Here is a 12,200-nt window from a genome sequence, read left to right on the forward strand (position 1 = left end):
ATTGTCCCCAAATTAATGGCAGTGGGCATGGAAGCATGCTTTGGGACAGAGCTGGCTCCTTGACCTGGGAGGACCACACAGAGTACTACATTTATTTCTGCTTGAAAAATCTGTCATACTATATAATTAGTACTACATGTATTTGATAGTGAAAATTAACCTAAATATAGCCAGACATGATTTACTGAGTGCCGCTTTGATCTGTGGAGAAAAAATAGGCACAGACCAGTTCTACTGGCTTAGCTCCTTAAAAAGAGATAAGATAATCCTCTGACCATCCTCTAAATAGGACTTTATGAAGTACCTGATATTCTCATGTTTGAAGGCTGTTAGCCATTCATATTTATTATTTATCAATTTGTAAAGAGTAAATACCCTTGCTTAAAAGGTAAACAATGAAATATTCCCAAATAATTAGTTTTTATTTTAATTTTTTAAAAAATGTATACCTAATTAAAATGTATACATATACATTTGAAATGTATACCTCATTAATATGAAGTGCTGTTCCTGTTTTGGTTATGCATACCCACTAACTTCAGACATAGTGTAGGAGTTTAGCTCTCCATACAGTCTGTGGATATAGGTAGATGTCTTGAGAGTCTGATTCAAGTCACTTAATTTAGGGACTAACTGCACAATTCCTATATGCCACTCATCCGGAACTTGAAGACTCTGATCTTGAATAAAGAACTCAAAATTTGGTCTTTTAACCAAAAAAATGCAAAATCGTCTTTGAAAATGGAAGCTTCCAGTGGTAAGACCTTCAATATAGAAAACAAGATAAGTAAAAAAATGAGTAGGATCTGCATCTTCATACCATTCTAACTGTACAGAAGGTTACAACAGAAGTAACAAATTAATTACTTTACAGAAAAAAAAATAGTTTAACAAAGGAAGAAAACAAACTCAGGAAGCATGCAAAGCAAGCTCCTATGTTTTCTTGGGAGTGACGGAAAGGAAGAGACAGGAATGCAAATAAGCCCACTCTTGTGTCTCACAGCTATTGCTCCCATATTTTCAGGCTTCTGAAGTCTAATATAAATCTAAATTTCAAAAGAGTTTTACAGAAAACCTATTTGAAGAACACAAACACTCATCTATAACATTTTATCTTCATAAACATGTTATTCACATTTTTCAGGAAGTTTTATGCACACTGCACAGTTGTCTTTGAGGCAGGTGAAAAAGCAGGACAGTTGGTCAAGGCTGAGACTGAATTAGTGTACAAACAGGACTCAGCCAATCCATTTTGACTGCCACAGTAAACTTACTGGGCTCGTTTTCTAAGAAAACTCGTCCCCATTGTTTCTGACTAACCTTCTCCACCTCATCTTTCTGAGTGTGAATGAGGATGTCTCACTGCATTGTGGATAAGCCACAGTGAGCATTAATGCCACCATGGGCTGAAGATGACAACAAATGGGAAGTGACATGCTGACACCAAGATAGGAAGCACTGTGGAATAAATACACTCACTGGTCTCCAGGCATTCAACTGGGAAAACAAACCAGCACGTGACCAAACACTGCAGAAGAAAAGACCACTCCCAGCAACAGAGCTCCTGTCCCTCAGAAAAATTCTCTTGGATTTTTTTCTGGCAATAAAGGCTTGAGCTGCTTCAAATGAAATCCAGGCTCTCTAGATGTCGGGGTGGATTATCCTGACTTCATTTGGGCTATTGTCTTCATGCTGCCAGGTCAATGCACCCTACTTTGAAATATTTCAGGGCACCTACTACTAAATATCTTGTTTCTTCAGTATTTTGTCTGCATGACGGCAAGGGTGTTTGCTGATCAACAGCTAGAATCATAAGGTGAATTAGTCTAAGGAAACCATTATATATTGAAGTTCAGCTGGGTGCAATTGCAGCTCTCACTGTCATGTCACTTTATAACACTCACTATTCAGAGAGGAACATCAATCAGAATATTCTGATTACGTTAGTACATAACCCCAATGTAAAAGGGAGGCCTGTGTAAAGGAAAAAACAAACATATAGAGAAGTCAAGTGGCTGACTGAAGGCCACAGTAAGTCAGTAGCAGAGCCAAGAATATACTGCTCATACTCCAGGCTGTAGTACATATACCTAATACCAAATCTCCTGTTTCACCTAACACACTCATTGTAAGCCAAAAATTCTTCACTAGTAACAGTGTTTTAGCCTGATGCAATGAGAAAGGGCTGAACTATTAAATCTCTCTTTCTACAAATGCTTTGTGATCTAATAAAATGTTCAGACCACAACAATTATTCTCCAAGCAATAGGGCTAAATTTTAGTAAGTTCTCAGTGCTGCTGCTCGTGACTGAAATGATTATGCCTATTCCTTTTCTTAGCCCAAAGGCTGAGCTTAATCAAGAATTTTGCTGTACCAATGCATTAAACTCAGATGTAATAAATCTGAAACTATGACAGCATCTCTGAAACCAAGTCCTCAGGGCCTTTTTTTCCCCCCCTTAAAGAAAAAAAGTAGTGGGACCCACCAGGGGCATTAGTAGAGATTGAAAGTTATAAAGATGAAAACCATCATGGGAAGATCTCACAAAAACACTCGTGCCAGTTGCCACTAGGTCACATCAACAGAAATCTGTACTAAGACCACTTCAAATTCTTAACTGTTCCATACCGAAGTCTTTTATGCCTGAGCACTGTACTGAGATGATGTAAGAGCCCACAGCAAGTTTCATGAGGTATCAGTCATTTTAGCAACACTTAGAAACTAAGACATTAAAAATACACATTGCTTCTGTCTACTTTTGATATGGTGACATTTATACAAAAGGAAATAAAATTAGCAAGTTATTTTCATGTGCCAATCAATTTTAAACTTGAGCTTTCTGGTACAGTTTCACTTAATATTTTAACTATAGAAAGAATGACAAACCTCTTTTCTTCCACCTTCCTCCAGCCTCCCCTCAAATATATATCAAACCAAAAAAATACCCAATCAATTTAGTTCATCCTCTTGATGTGTGTATCAAAGCTACTACATGTCCATCTCTGCTAAGGAGACAGAGCTGTCAGGAGACTATGCATGAGAGCTTAAGTCTAGGTGCGCCCAAATAGCAAAATAAACCTACCGCAAGTGACATTCCAGAACAGTCATGAGACAAAACATAGACAAGGAGGACATAGGAGGAAGAAATAAAAATTAAAACATCCACACACAAACATTAGTAAAAAACATGGAGAAATGACCTTTTTTACAGTTGTACATTCATTAACAATTTTGCCTTTCCTAGAAGGAATCTAATCCTCCCAGTAGCCCTTGCTGGAGCTGTATACTGGACTCGAAAAAGTAAGCCTTGCCTGCAATGGAAATGGGTTTCAAGACTGAAAATCTAACCTTTTTTTCAACTCATCTCCCTCAGCTACATTTTTTGATAATCTACATATAAAGACAGTTTCTCATTTGACATTGTGTTCAGGGAAGTGGACATTTTGAAGCACAAATATTCTAACAGACAAAAATTTTATTCCCCTTTCTGTAATATCTATCATGTATAACTTCTGAGCTGACTGTGTCTCTATGTCTAATGGATCTTCAAGGATGCCAAGTTACATGGCTCTGTAATGATTTGGCATGGATGGGCAGGTCAGCATGAATAAAAGCAGGCCAGAAGTTCTCTTCAACAAAAAAACCCAGACTAAGAGAAAAATCATATTTCCAGGAGATGATACTTTCAATTTACCAAATGGCACTCCATTTCAACTTCATGTGCTTAGGGAACTAGGATCCTGCAATATGCCATGTGACTAGCAACTGCTGTTACGCACTCTTAGCTGAAGGCAGAAGTAATTAGCACTTGCAGGTTCAGGCCTAACAATGACTGAAGTAGGTTTTTCAGTTTTTGACAACATTAGTACTAGATGTTGCCCTTTATAATGGCATTAGATTTACATCTTACTCTTCAATTACTTTTTTAACAATTTGCTTCTTTGAAGAGCTAAAAGGCATTCTTATTATTCCCCTATTTTATGCCAGAGCCTCTAAAGTGCTTCAATTCTCTTAACTGAAATACGCTACATTTAGCATTGCCCTGAGTTCAGCTAGGTATATTAAAACCCGCACTGCTAAGTCACGATCAACTGTTAGAATAAAAAACATGTCATACAGAAAAAAATGACAGCCAAAATGTTGCATTAGGAATCAAGTTGGCAAAAGTTCCTGAATGCCAAGGACTTAAAAATCTGTACACTGTCAGACTGCTAGGAATGAATTTACAGTGCTAATTTAAGAACCTTTTAGCCTGGGTTTGAAATCCCAGAAAGTGAGGAGAGGTGGCTGGAGAGTTGGTGATTTACTTATTAAAGGTCTGACATTTACATCAACTGTGAATCTACCCTCCTTAGGTTTAACTGTGCAAAACAAAACATGCTAGTTAAATCCCAAAATATCTGGGCAAAAGTAGGTTTAAATAACTACACCAAGTATTTTGAATGGAATCATCTTAAAATACCTATCTGTGCAACATTTCAAAGTCTGAGCTCTTTTTGTAGACAAAAGTTGCAGGATTTAGCTTTTTATCAAAATTTCCCATTAAAAAGATATAAATGGAACTCAGTAATAATAAAATAATGTAATTTTGCATTTAAAATACTTATTTTTCAAGAATCCATGGTCATTTATCCAGGTCCTAATGAATATAATTAAAAACACTTAATAATTTATTGTAAATACAACAAAGGCCTTACACGATATGGAACAAATTCCACATAAATATCGATCAACAAATTGCACATTATTTATCCTATGAGAAAGTATTAGGTTTGTTATCATTAGCAGAACATAACAAAGTGCTCAAGAAATTTTTCCATCAGCATAATCGAAGCAGTTCTTCCAAATTATTCCTGGTTCGATGGGAGGAGTTAGCTAACAGTAGCCTAGGATAACCCAACAACTGATGATTTGATTTTCCATACATTGAGGGGGAAGTATCTCGCAATTTCTTAATATTAATACCTCAGAACAAAGTCTATAAATCAAATACAGGGATGAATGATAAATCAAAGTGCATTAAAAGAAGGAGTTCGTTTCACATTTACGATATGGAGATGCCCCCCCTCCCCGCACAATATCTTCTTCAATTCTTCAAAGAATTCAAAATTTCTGCTCTGATTTTTTTGAGCTCAGTCTCACTAATCTTTCTAACCTTGGAATACCTCCATCTACATTAGTGATTTTGTGTACTGAAGATGTTTTTTTCAGGTGTGAATTTGTGGGTGTCATACATTCCAGTACACCAGTGTGGCACATGAAGCATCTTATCTCCAGAGGGAACCAAGGCTGAAACTGCACCCCAGTGCAGTATCTAAAGTACTCCACTTGCAATGGGGATATAAAGGTCTCTAGCATTTGCTCTTTGTCGTCTTGTCTCTGAAATTGAAACTGGAAATAGCTCGGATTGCTCTACACCTTTGAAATGTATCCATTATTTTTCTTCCCTTATCTGAGGTCCTTTCTGACTCCACTCATGCGATCTATTGCAGCTGGTCATCACACTTGTAAGGATTCCTCACCCACTCTCCTGATTTTGCCCTTCCCCTACTACATCCTACATGTCTGGAGAAGCATGCTAACCTGTTCTAGGGCTCTTTAAGACTAGCTGATGAGCCACACTGGTGGCTGCTCCATCACTGAGCAGTGGCATTTCACCACTTGTTCTGGACTGGTCCATGGGCCTTCCCTAGCTACCGTGCTCTAAGATTCTCCTTTTGGATCTTGTCCCTGACCACCTGTCCCCGGTCCTCAGGTTCCCAGCTTTGACTTGTATTTCTAATCAACTTGCCTTCGGCTCAGCTTTCTTCTATGCTAGATCCCAATTTGTGGAATCATCTCCTTATTCCTGACCATGCTTTTATTCTCTCTTTTTGGCTGGTTGACTGTTCCTGTACTGCTCATCTCAACTTCCCCAGGAGTCTTGGGAACACAGACTTGACTACGCAAGATCTTTACAGTTATTCGTGCCTACTTACAAGGATTTGAAAGCAATTCTCTAAATTTCTTCAGCCCTTCCTGCTTGAAAAATATAGCCCTTTGTCTTCTTAGCTTAAAATCTCTGAGCTGTGAGGACAAATGGATACTTCATGTTTATTTCCTCATTCTACTGCTTATTCCAGTTTGCTCCAGGAAGAGCAATACTAAAAGCCTGTCAATAAAAAGCTTTATTTTCTCTCAGGAATGTATTAGTCAAGTCTGTGGCCCTTAGTATTAAGTCCTGCGACCTCTGCTTCTCTTCCACCAAGCAGATCTGAAGGAGAAGCTTTTCTGCCCTTATGAAAATCATGCTGCTCTCAAAGGGCATTATATTAATCTTCTCCTCCAAGTTACTCAGTTGACTTACAGCTCCAAGTATGGCCTGTTATCTTTAATCATCTTGTCTCTAATACAAAATGAATTCTCCAAACATCACTGTGTTGAATATCCCTGTGGTTTTCCTTTTCATTATTTTCTCATTTCCGACTCATTTTTGCCTCTACACTATTCTTTCCTTCTCAGCTGAACTTCTGTGTGAAAAGAAATTTAGAGCTCAAAACTACTTTTCTTTATAATGTAATCTCAGAAATACTGTTAGTGAGATATACAAACACTGTGCGAGGTCTTGAAGAAAGTATGGTGAAAATTGCACACATTTGCTCCATTTTTGAAGCAAGCAGGATACCCTTGATAAACTGGCCCCTTAAGGATGAGTCATTCATTATATGCCTGCTCATTTTTTTTTTAGCAGAGCAGGGAAATCAGCCAACTGCTTCATCAGTGATGCCACACCCAGGTTCATCCCTTGTGATACCACTGAGAAGATGCTGTCAATCAGTTCACTCTTCACAGAGCCACTACTGAGACAACAAGCACAACTTTTTCTAGACACATCAAACAGAAACCTTCAAATGCAACCCAAAAGTTCAAGAAAAGGAGAAGTACTTTACCTGATCTTTCATGCTTTTCCCTAAATCTTTAACATCTTTCATGTTAATAGCGTTCTTCCCTCCCTTCTCCTTTCCCTTCTTCTTGTTCTTCTTTTTGAACAAGCATTTCTTGCAGAGACAAAAGCAGCAGGTGAGGATTAATAGGACTGCAACTATGGCTATGGCTATTAAGGCCCAAGGTGGCACTGGAAGAGAAAAAGACACACACACACAAAGAAGGTGGTAAACTGTTAGTAGGGTTAAATTTAGAAACAAGCACATTTCTCTCACAGATAAGCCTTTTTAAATGAAAATGCCTTGCAGAAATACCTGAGATCCTTTCTAAAATATCCTGTCATCATTTATATATTTCTCCCAACTGAGCATTCGCCCATACAATGCCAATTTAACACATCTATCTATATATAAGCCTGGTGACACATATCAAACTCACTTGCAGCTATTTTGATTCATCAACCATCTGAAAACAGTATATCCAAAATATTTATGCTGTACAATCTGTAAAATGCTCAGCACATTTAAGCAATTACTAGTTTCTTTCTTTAATCATCTCCCCAACCCACCTGGCATTGTGGCTGAATCAGGTGGAACTGACTGGAAATTTCCCTTTTCTGGAATGGTATCTGATCCAAGCAGTCAGTTCTAATGAACAGCCCTTTCCTCTGCCCACTGCTGCACTTGGCAGATTCGCAGATTCCTCGCAATAGCTGCAGGTCAAGGTCACCAGTGAAGACTGACAAAGGACAAAGGGCTGTCCAACCCATGGGCACTTGCCCTATTTGGCATCATGCCCTTAATACTAGCAAAGTTTCAGCACACAGCTATATTCTCACCTATACTTTCCTATAAACAAAAGACCGTGTCACATTTTTTCATTCAGTTCAGGATGCAGGATATGGCTGAAGCATGAATAAATAAGAGAGGACACTTAATAGGATAAAATGTTCTTGTTAAAGACCAGAATTTTTGGGAAAAAAGCAATTAAGATGACACTTAAACACTCCAGAAGACAATTATCTTCACACGAATCAGTTTTAATGACCACTGATGCCCACATTTAAGCAGAACACCTGACAAAATTTTAAATCTTGTAAACTGTCATTTTCTAGAAATCTTGAAATGCATTCAGTCGGTCTGCAAGATAGTCAGTGCATTACCTAAAGGTCTCTAATATGATACAGAGCTACAGAGCAAGGCCAAAAAGCGAATCAAATTTGACATGTTGACGTCAGTGAATCACAAAAGGGAATGGACAATATAAATAGAGAAAATTAATTGCCTAAAGGAGCTAAGCAGAGTGCAAAGCACAGTCACTGGAACTTTCACTACAAATTACCCATTCAGGAAGGTGACAGAGCATCTACACCTTCCCTACTCTATATTTAATGAACTTCTTTTCTAACTTTTATTCAAATGACCCTAATGACAGATAAAAAGGCAGGAGAATAGTTAAACAATAATTTCTGTAATATTTTTGTGCCTCCAATTGTTCTTTAAAAGCAGCTGCTACAAAAGGGAAGCTGTACCATATGTAGAACAAATGAGAACTGATTACTAAACAAATGAATGGTAAGAGACAAACAGTGAACAGATCAACAGCTGTTTATGGGATGTATTTTATGAAGCCATCAGCAGCAATTCTGCAGTTAAAGTTGCATTAGATTTGTACTTATCACAACTTAAAATCTGTATTTCATGCATTAATATTTAACTTTGTCTTCAAATCTGGCGTAGTAACATTTTGTATGTAGCACAACTGACTCTTCTACATTTTTTTTCACCCAGCACTCACAAATATAAAACCATCATCTTTCACAAGAACGATGTGTTCTACTCAAATTCTAAACTTCATATGTGTACTTAGTCTGTTAGACACTTAGCACCTGAAACAGCATTTACATAACACTGTATCTAAAATAATCCACAGGAGTTATGCCAAAAGGAAATGAATGATGTGCCCAAATTTATCAGCTTTTTGTTTCACTGATTTGTCAGCAGCGCCTGAAACATGAATATGGGGAGCAGCAAGAATATGGGATGGGGTTCTGCCAGCAGGATGCCTCTGTGTGAGGTAAGAGAAGAGGAACACATCAAGGGCAGGTAAACTGTGAGAACCAGTGGGTTGAGGAGACAGGAAATGTAGGCATTATTAGGATAAACACATATGCATCCTGCAGATGAAAAAGCTTGTGTATGTAGTGAATTCAGGTGCCTTTTTGGTGAAAGTGTTGTACCGAGTGGTATTCTGGCACTGTGGCCTTGGTTCTCTGGAGCATGAACAATGTAGGATACCTTGGGGAACATTTGAAACACTTGCAGATACCTCAGCTTCTTTTTTATCATGTGTTGTCTGCTCTCATCTGTTTGTAATTTAATTTCACCCAACAGCTCTTGTGATGCAATTAAATGATCATCAAATTAATATCTGGGACACCAAGAGTTATGCAGAATTCCTTATTTATCTCTTCAGAGAAAATATGCTTCCTTTTTTTTTGAATAAAGCATAAGCACTAAAGTAAAGAAACTGTGGTGGCATAAAATCTGGATATTTACAAACCCACTTCAAAATTCGAGTCTGAAAAAACAAAGAGGAATGGATTATTTTTCCCAATAAAAGTGTACTGTCTCTGTCAAGGAAATGGCTCATTTGAACATTGCCATTGACAGATTGCCCAAACCATGGATGTAAATAATAGATTTGAGACAAATGAAACATACAGTTACCCTTGGCTTTGAAGGGATGTTTGTTTCCTTTCAAAAGCATGATATAAATATTTAAAAAATACTTTACATAATATCAACAAGATTTTCCAGAATTACTAAAGACTTGGAGAGCTTTTCTACCTGTGCTCCCCAATTTATGATACTGCCAGAGGAGCTTTAACTTTGGAAAAAGATAAGGTTTTAAAAGCTACTTTTCTATAAAGTCACCTCCAGGTGGACAGACCAGAATCAAGTGATTGAAGTCACTAGCCAATTCGGAAGACTCAATTCTGCGGCCTTTAATTTTTAAGGCTGCTGTTTACCAACTGTGACTAGTATCTATAAAAGTCTTATCAACAGTGTAAGAAATTTCTGTTTATGCAGTGGCTCATTTTGAAGATCCATATTGATTAATTTCAGTTGGACTTTATCCATGCTTATACCAGATTTTTAAAAAATTATAATTTACCAGTGGACGAGAGTGGGAACGTACAGTTTGAAGACCACCTCCATCCATATTATACCAGTTTGATCAGGTTCAGCAGTTTGAAACCTCAGGAGGTCTTTGGACATGAACCATTGAACAGAAGACCTCTGTGGCAGATGAAGCAGGGTGGGTGACTTGGAAAACGCAGATCTTGACCCGGGGATCAAGGTGTCAGCGAGCCAGAAGCTTCCTGTACAACTTGTCTTACCGACTGCCTGCACAAGGGGGTGCTTTGAAACAAGCAATACTTACCCACCCAACAAAGCAAAAGCTATTGGTTTAAGGATAATTAATATATGTGTAAACTTTCTGGTGTTTCAGCGCTATTTTCTTTGTTCTGCTCCTCTGAGAAAATACAAAATACTTATTTTGAAGAAGCTGTCATGAATGTCTATGTGATTTGGTGATTCTACAAAGCTCTTAAAGACAAATCTGTAAGAGGGGATTTGCTGAGTAGCAGTTAGTAAATAAGGTCTTGAATTAGTGTTATTGATCCAGTCAAGAGTATGCTCTAGGACTTTACTCAGAAATGCAGGAATGAAGCCTATTTGTAGAAGGAGAGTGTAGAGAAAAACACACGGCTTACTCCTGGGCAATAGCAGGACACTGAAAGGAGTAAGCCCTAGCAATGTGTCGAATCAAGGCATTTTGGGTACCAATTTTGCATACTTCACTCATGCTGAACATGTCAGACATGGATGCAGCTAAATGTGAGCTCTCCTATCCCTCTCTGTTGCTTCCTTCCACTAATGCCAGCCAGAGTTGTGTGCATATTGTGGGTCATTTGATGCATTTGATACATTTCACAAATACAGCAGCTGTGATGACAGCTCCCAGATTATTGTTTCAGTTTGGAGGAGTGTGTTTACAAGGCTTATCTCCAGACCATACCCATAGATCATGCCTGTACTCGTGTTCTGCAGCAATCTGCGAGGGCACAATGGACTGAGTGGGAATACACCATTCCCAGAGGTCACCAAGTGGTGCCAACTACAAAAGGCAATTGGCCCATGGGAGCAAACCTAATCCAAAGCACTGCCCCCACAAACCTTGAATCCTCAGGACTAACTGCTTCATTTCACTGACTTGCTTCTATTGAGCTGCACCAGGTACAGCTTGTGTCCCAGCCTGTCATTAAATCTTGGTCCTCTGAGCATGCTAGATTCAAAGGAAAGGATGTATTACTGAGTTATTAAATTTAAGAGCTACAAATTTTGTCCTTTATATAAAGACATCCTTACTTGGCCTTACAAAAACACTTGGAAAGGTACAGGCCTTGGGTCTAAAACTGACATTTCTGTTAGATGACCTAAAATTATCAAATGCCTTGGAGGACATTTGACTGCAGAGGAAAGACTTCAAGGAGGAAGTCACAAAATGCGTAACAGCACCAAAGTGCTACAGTCTGTGAAAGAGAAAAAAATCCTTAACCCTAATGATTTTCTTCCCTTTCTGTGTGCAAGGTCAGAGGAAACTCTGCTAACTTAGAACCCAAACATTGGGAAGGTCAACAAAGATCTGAAGAAAAGAGCTGAATTAAAAAGTGAAGACTTCCATACCAAGAACACCGTTCACCAAAAATTCCCAATTAATCAATTAAGCAGCCCCATTTAAACTGTGACTTTGTGATAGTTCTTTGTGATAGAAAAGGACTATCAGATGATGGCAGCTTCCATACCATTCTGCAAAAGAGAGCCATAGCATGTTGGAATTGATAAATACTAATAATCTACGTTTCAGAGGGCATGATGCTTAACAGGAGGCTGCGACTGCCGAACAGTTGTATATGAAGCACACTGCTATAATCTAAAGCTCTGGTAGCCTGACATGGGAGCATGTGCAGTTTTAATTTATTAGACCATAGTTTTATCTTAGCTTTTTCCACTTAGAGCTTCTAATCAGTGAGAAAATTCCATATATAGCCATATTCAGACTTTCTGTATAGAAATTCCCCAGAGACTATGTTCTGGAAATCAATCTGACATTCATTAGAAGTTACTTACAGAAAATGTCCTGAAAGCAAGGACCCAGGTAAAAGATATCACTACCACAGCAGAAGGAATACAAAGGTGATCAATGC

General features: G+C 38.2%; 1 protein-coding gene across 6 annotated transcripts in view; it reads right to left on the minus strand.

The window, feature by feature from the left end:
* The window catches only part of SYT1 (synaptotagmin 1), a 342,020-nt gene that overhangs the window by 82,090 nt on the left and 247,730 nt on the right, over positions 1-12,200 (minus strand). For all 6 annotated transcript variants that reach the window (XM_048300510.1, XM_048300509.1, XM_048300511.1 and 3 more), the window contains one exon: positions 6,931-7,115. In XM_048300510.1, coding sequence (XP_048156467.1) covers positions 6,931-7,115 — 185 coding nt within the window. The remainder of the gene's footprint in view (positions 1-6,930; positions 7,116-12,200) is intronic.

The sequence above is a fragment of the Corvus hawaiiensis genome, chromosome 4 (assembly GCF_020740725.1).
Source record: "Corvus hawaiiensis isolate bCorHaw1 chromosome 4, bCorHaw1.pri.cur, whole genome shotgun sequence".
Lineage (NCBI taxonomy): Eukaryota > Metazoa > Chordata > Aves > Passeriformes > Corvidae > Corvus > Corvus hawaiiensis.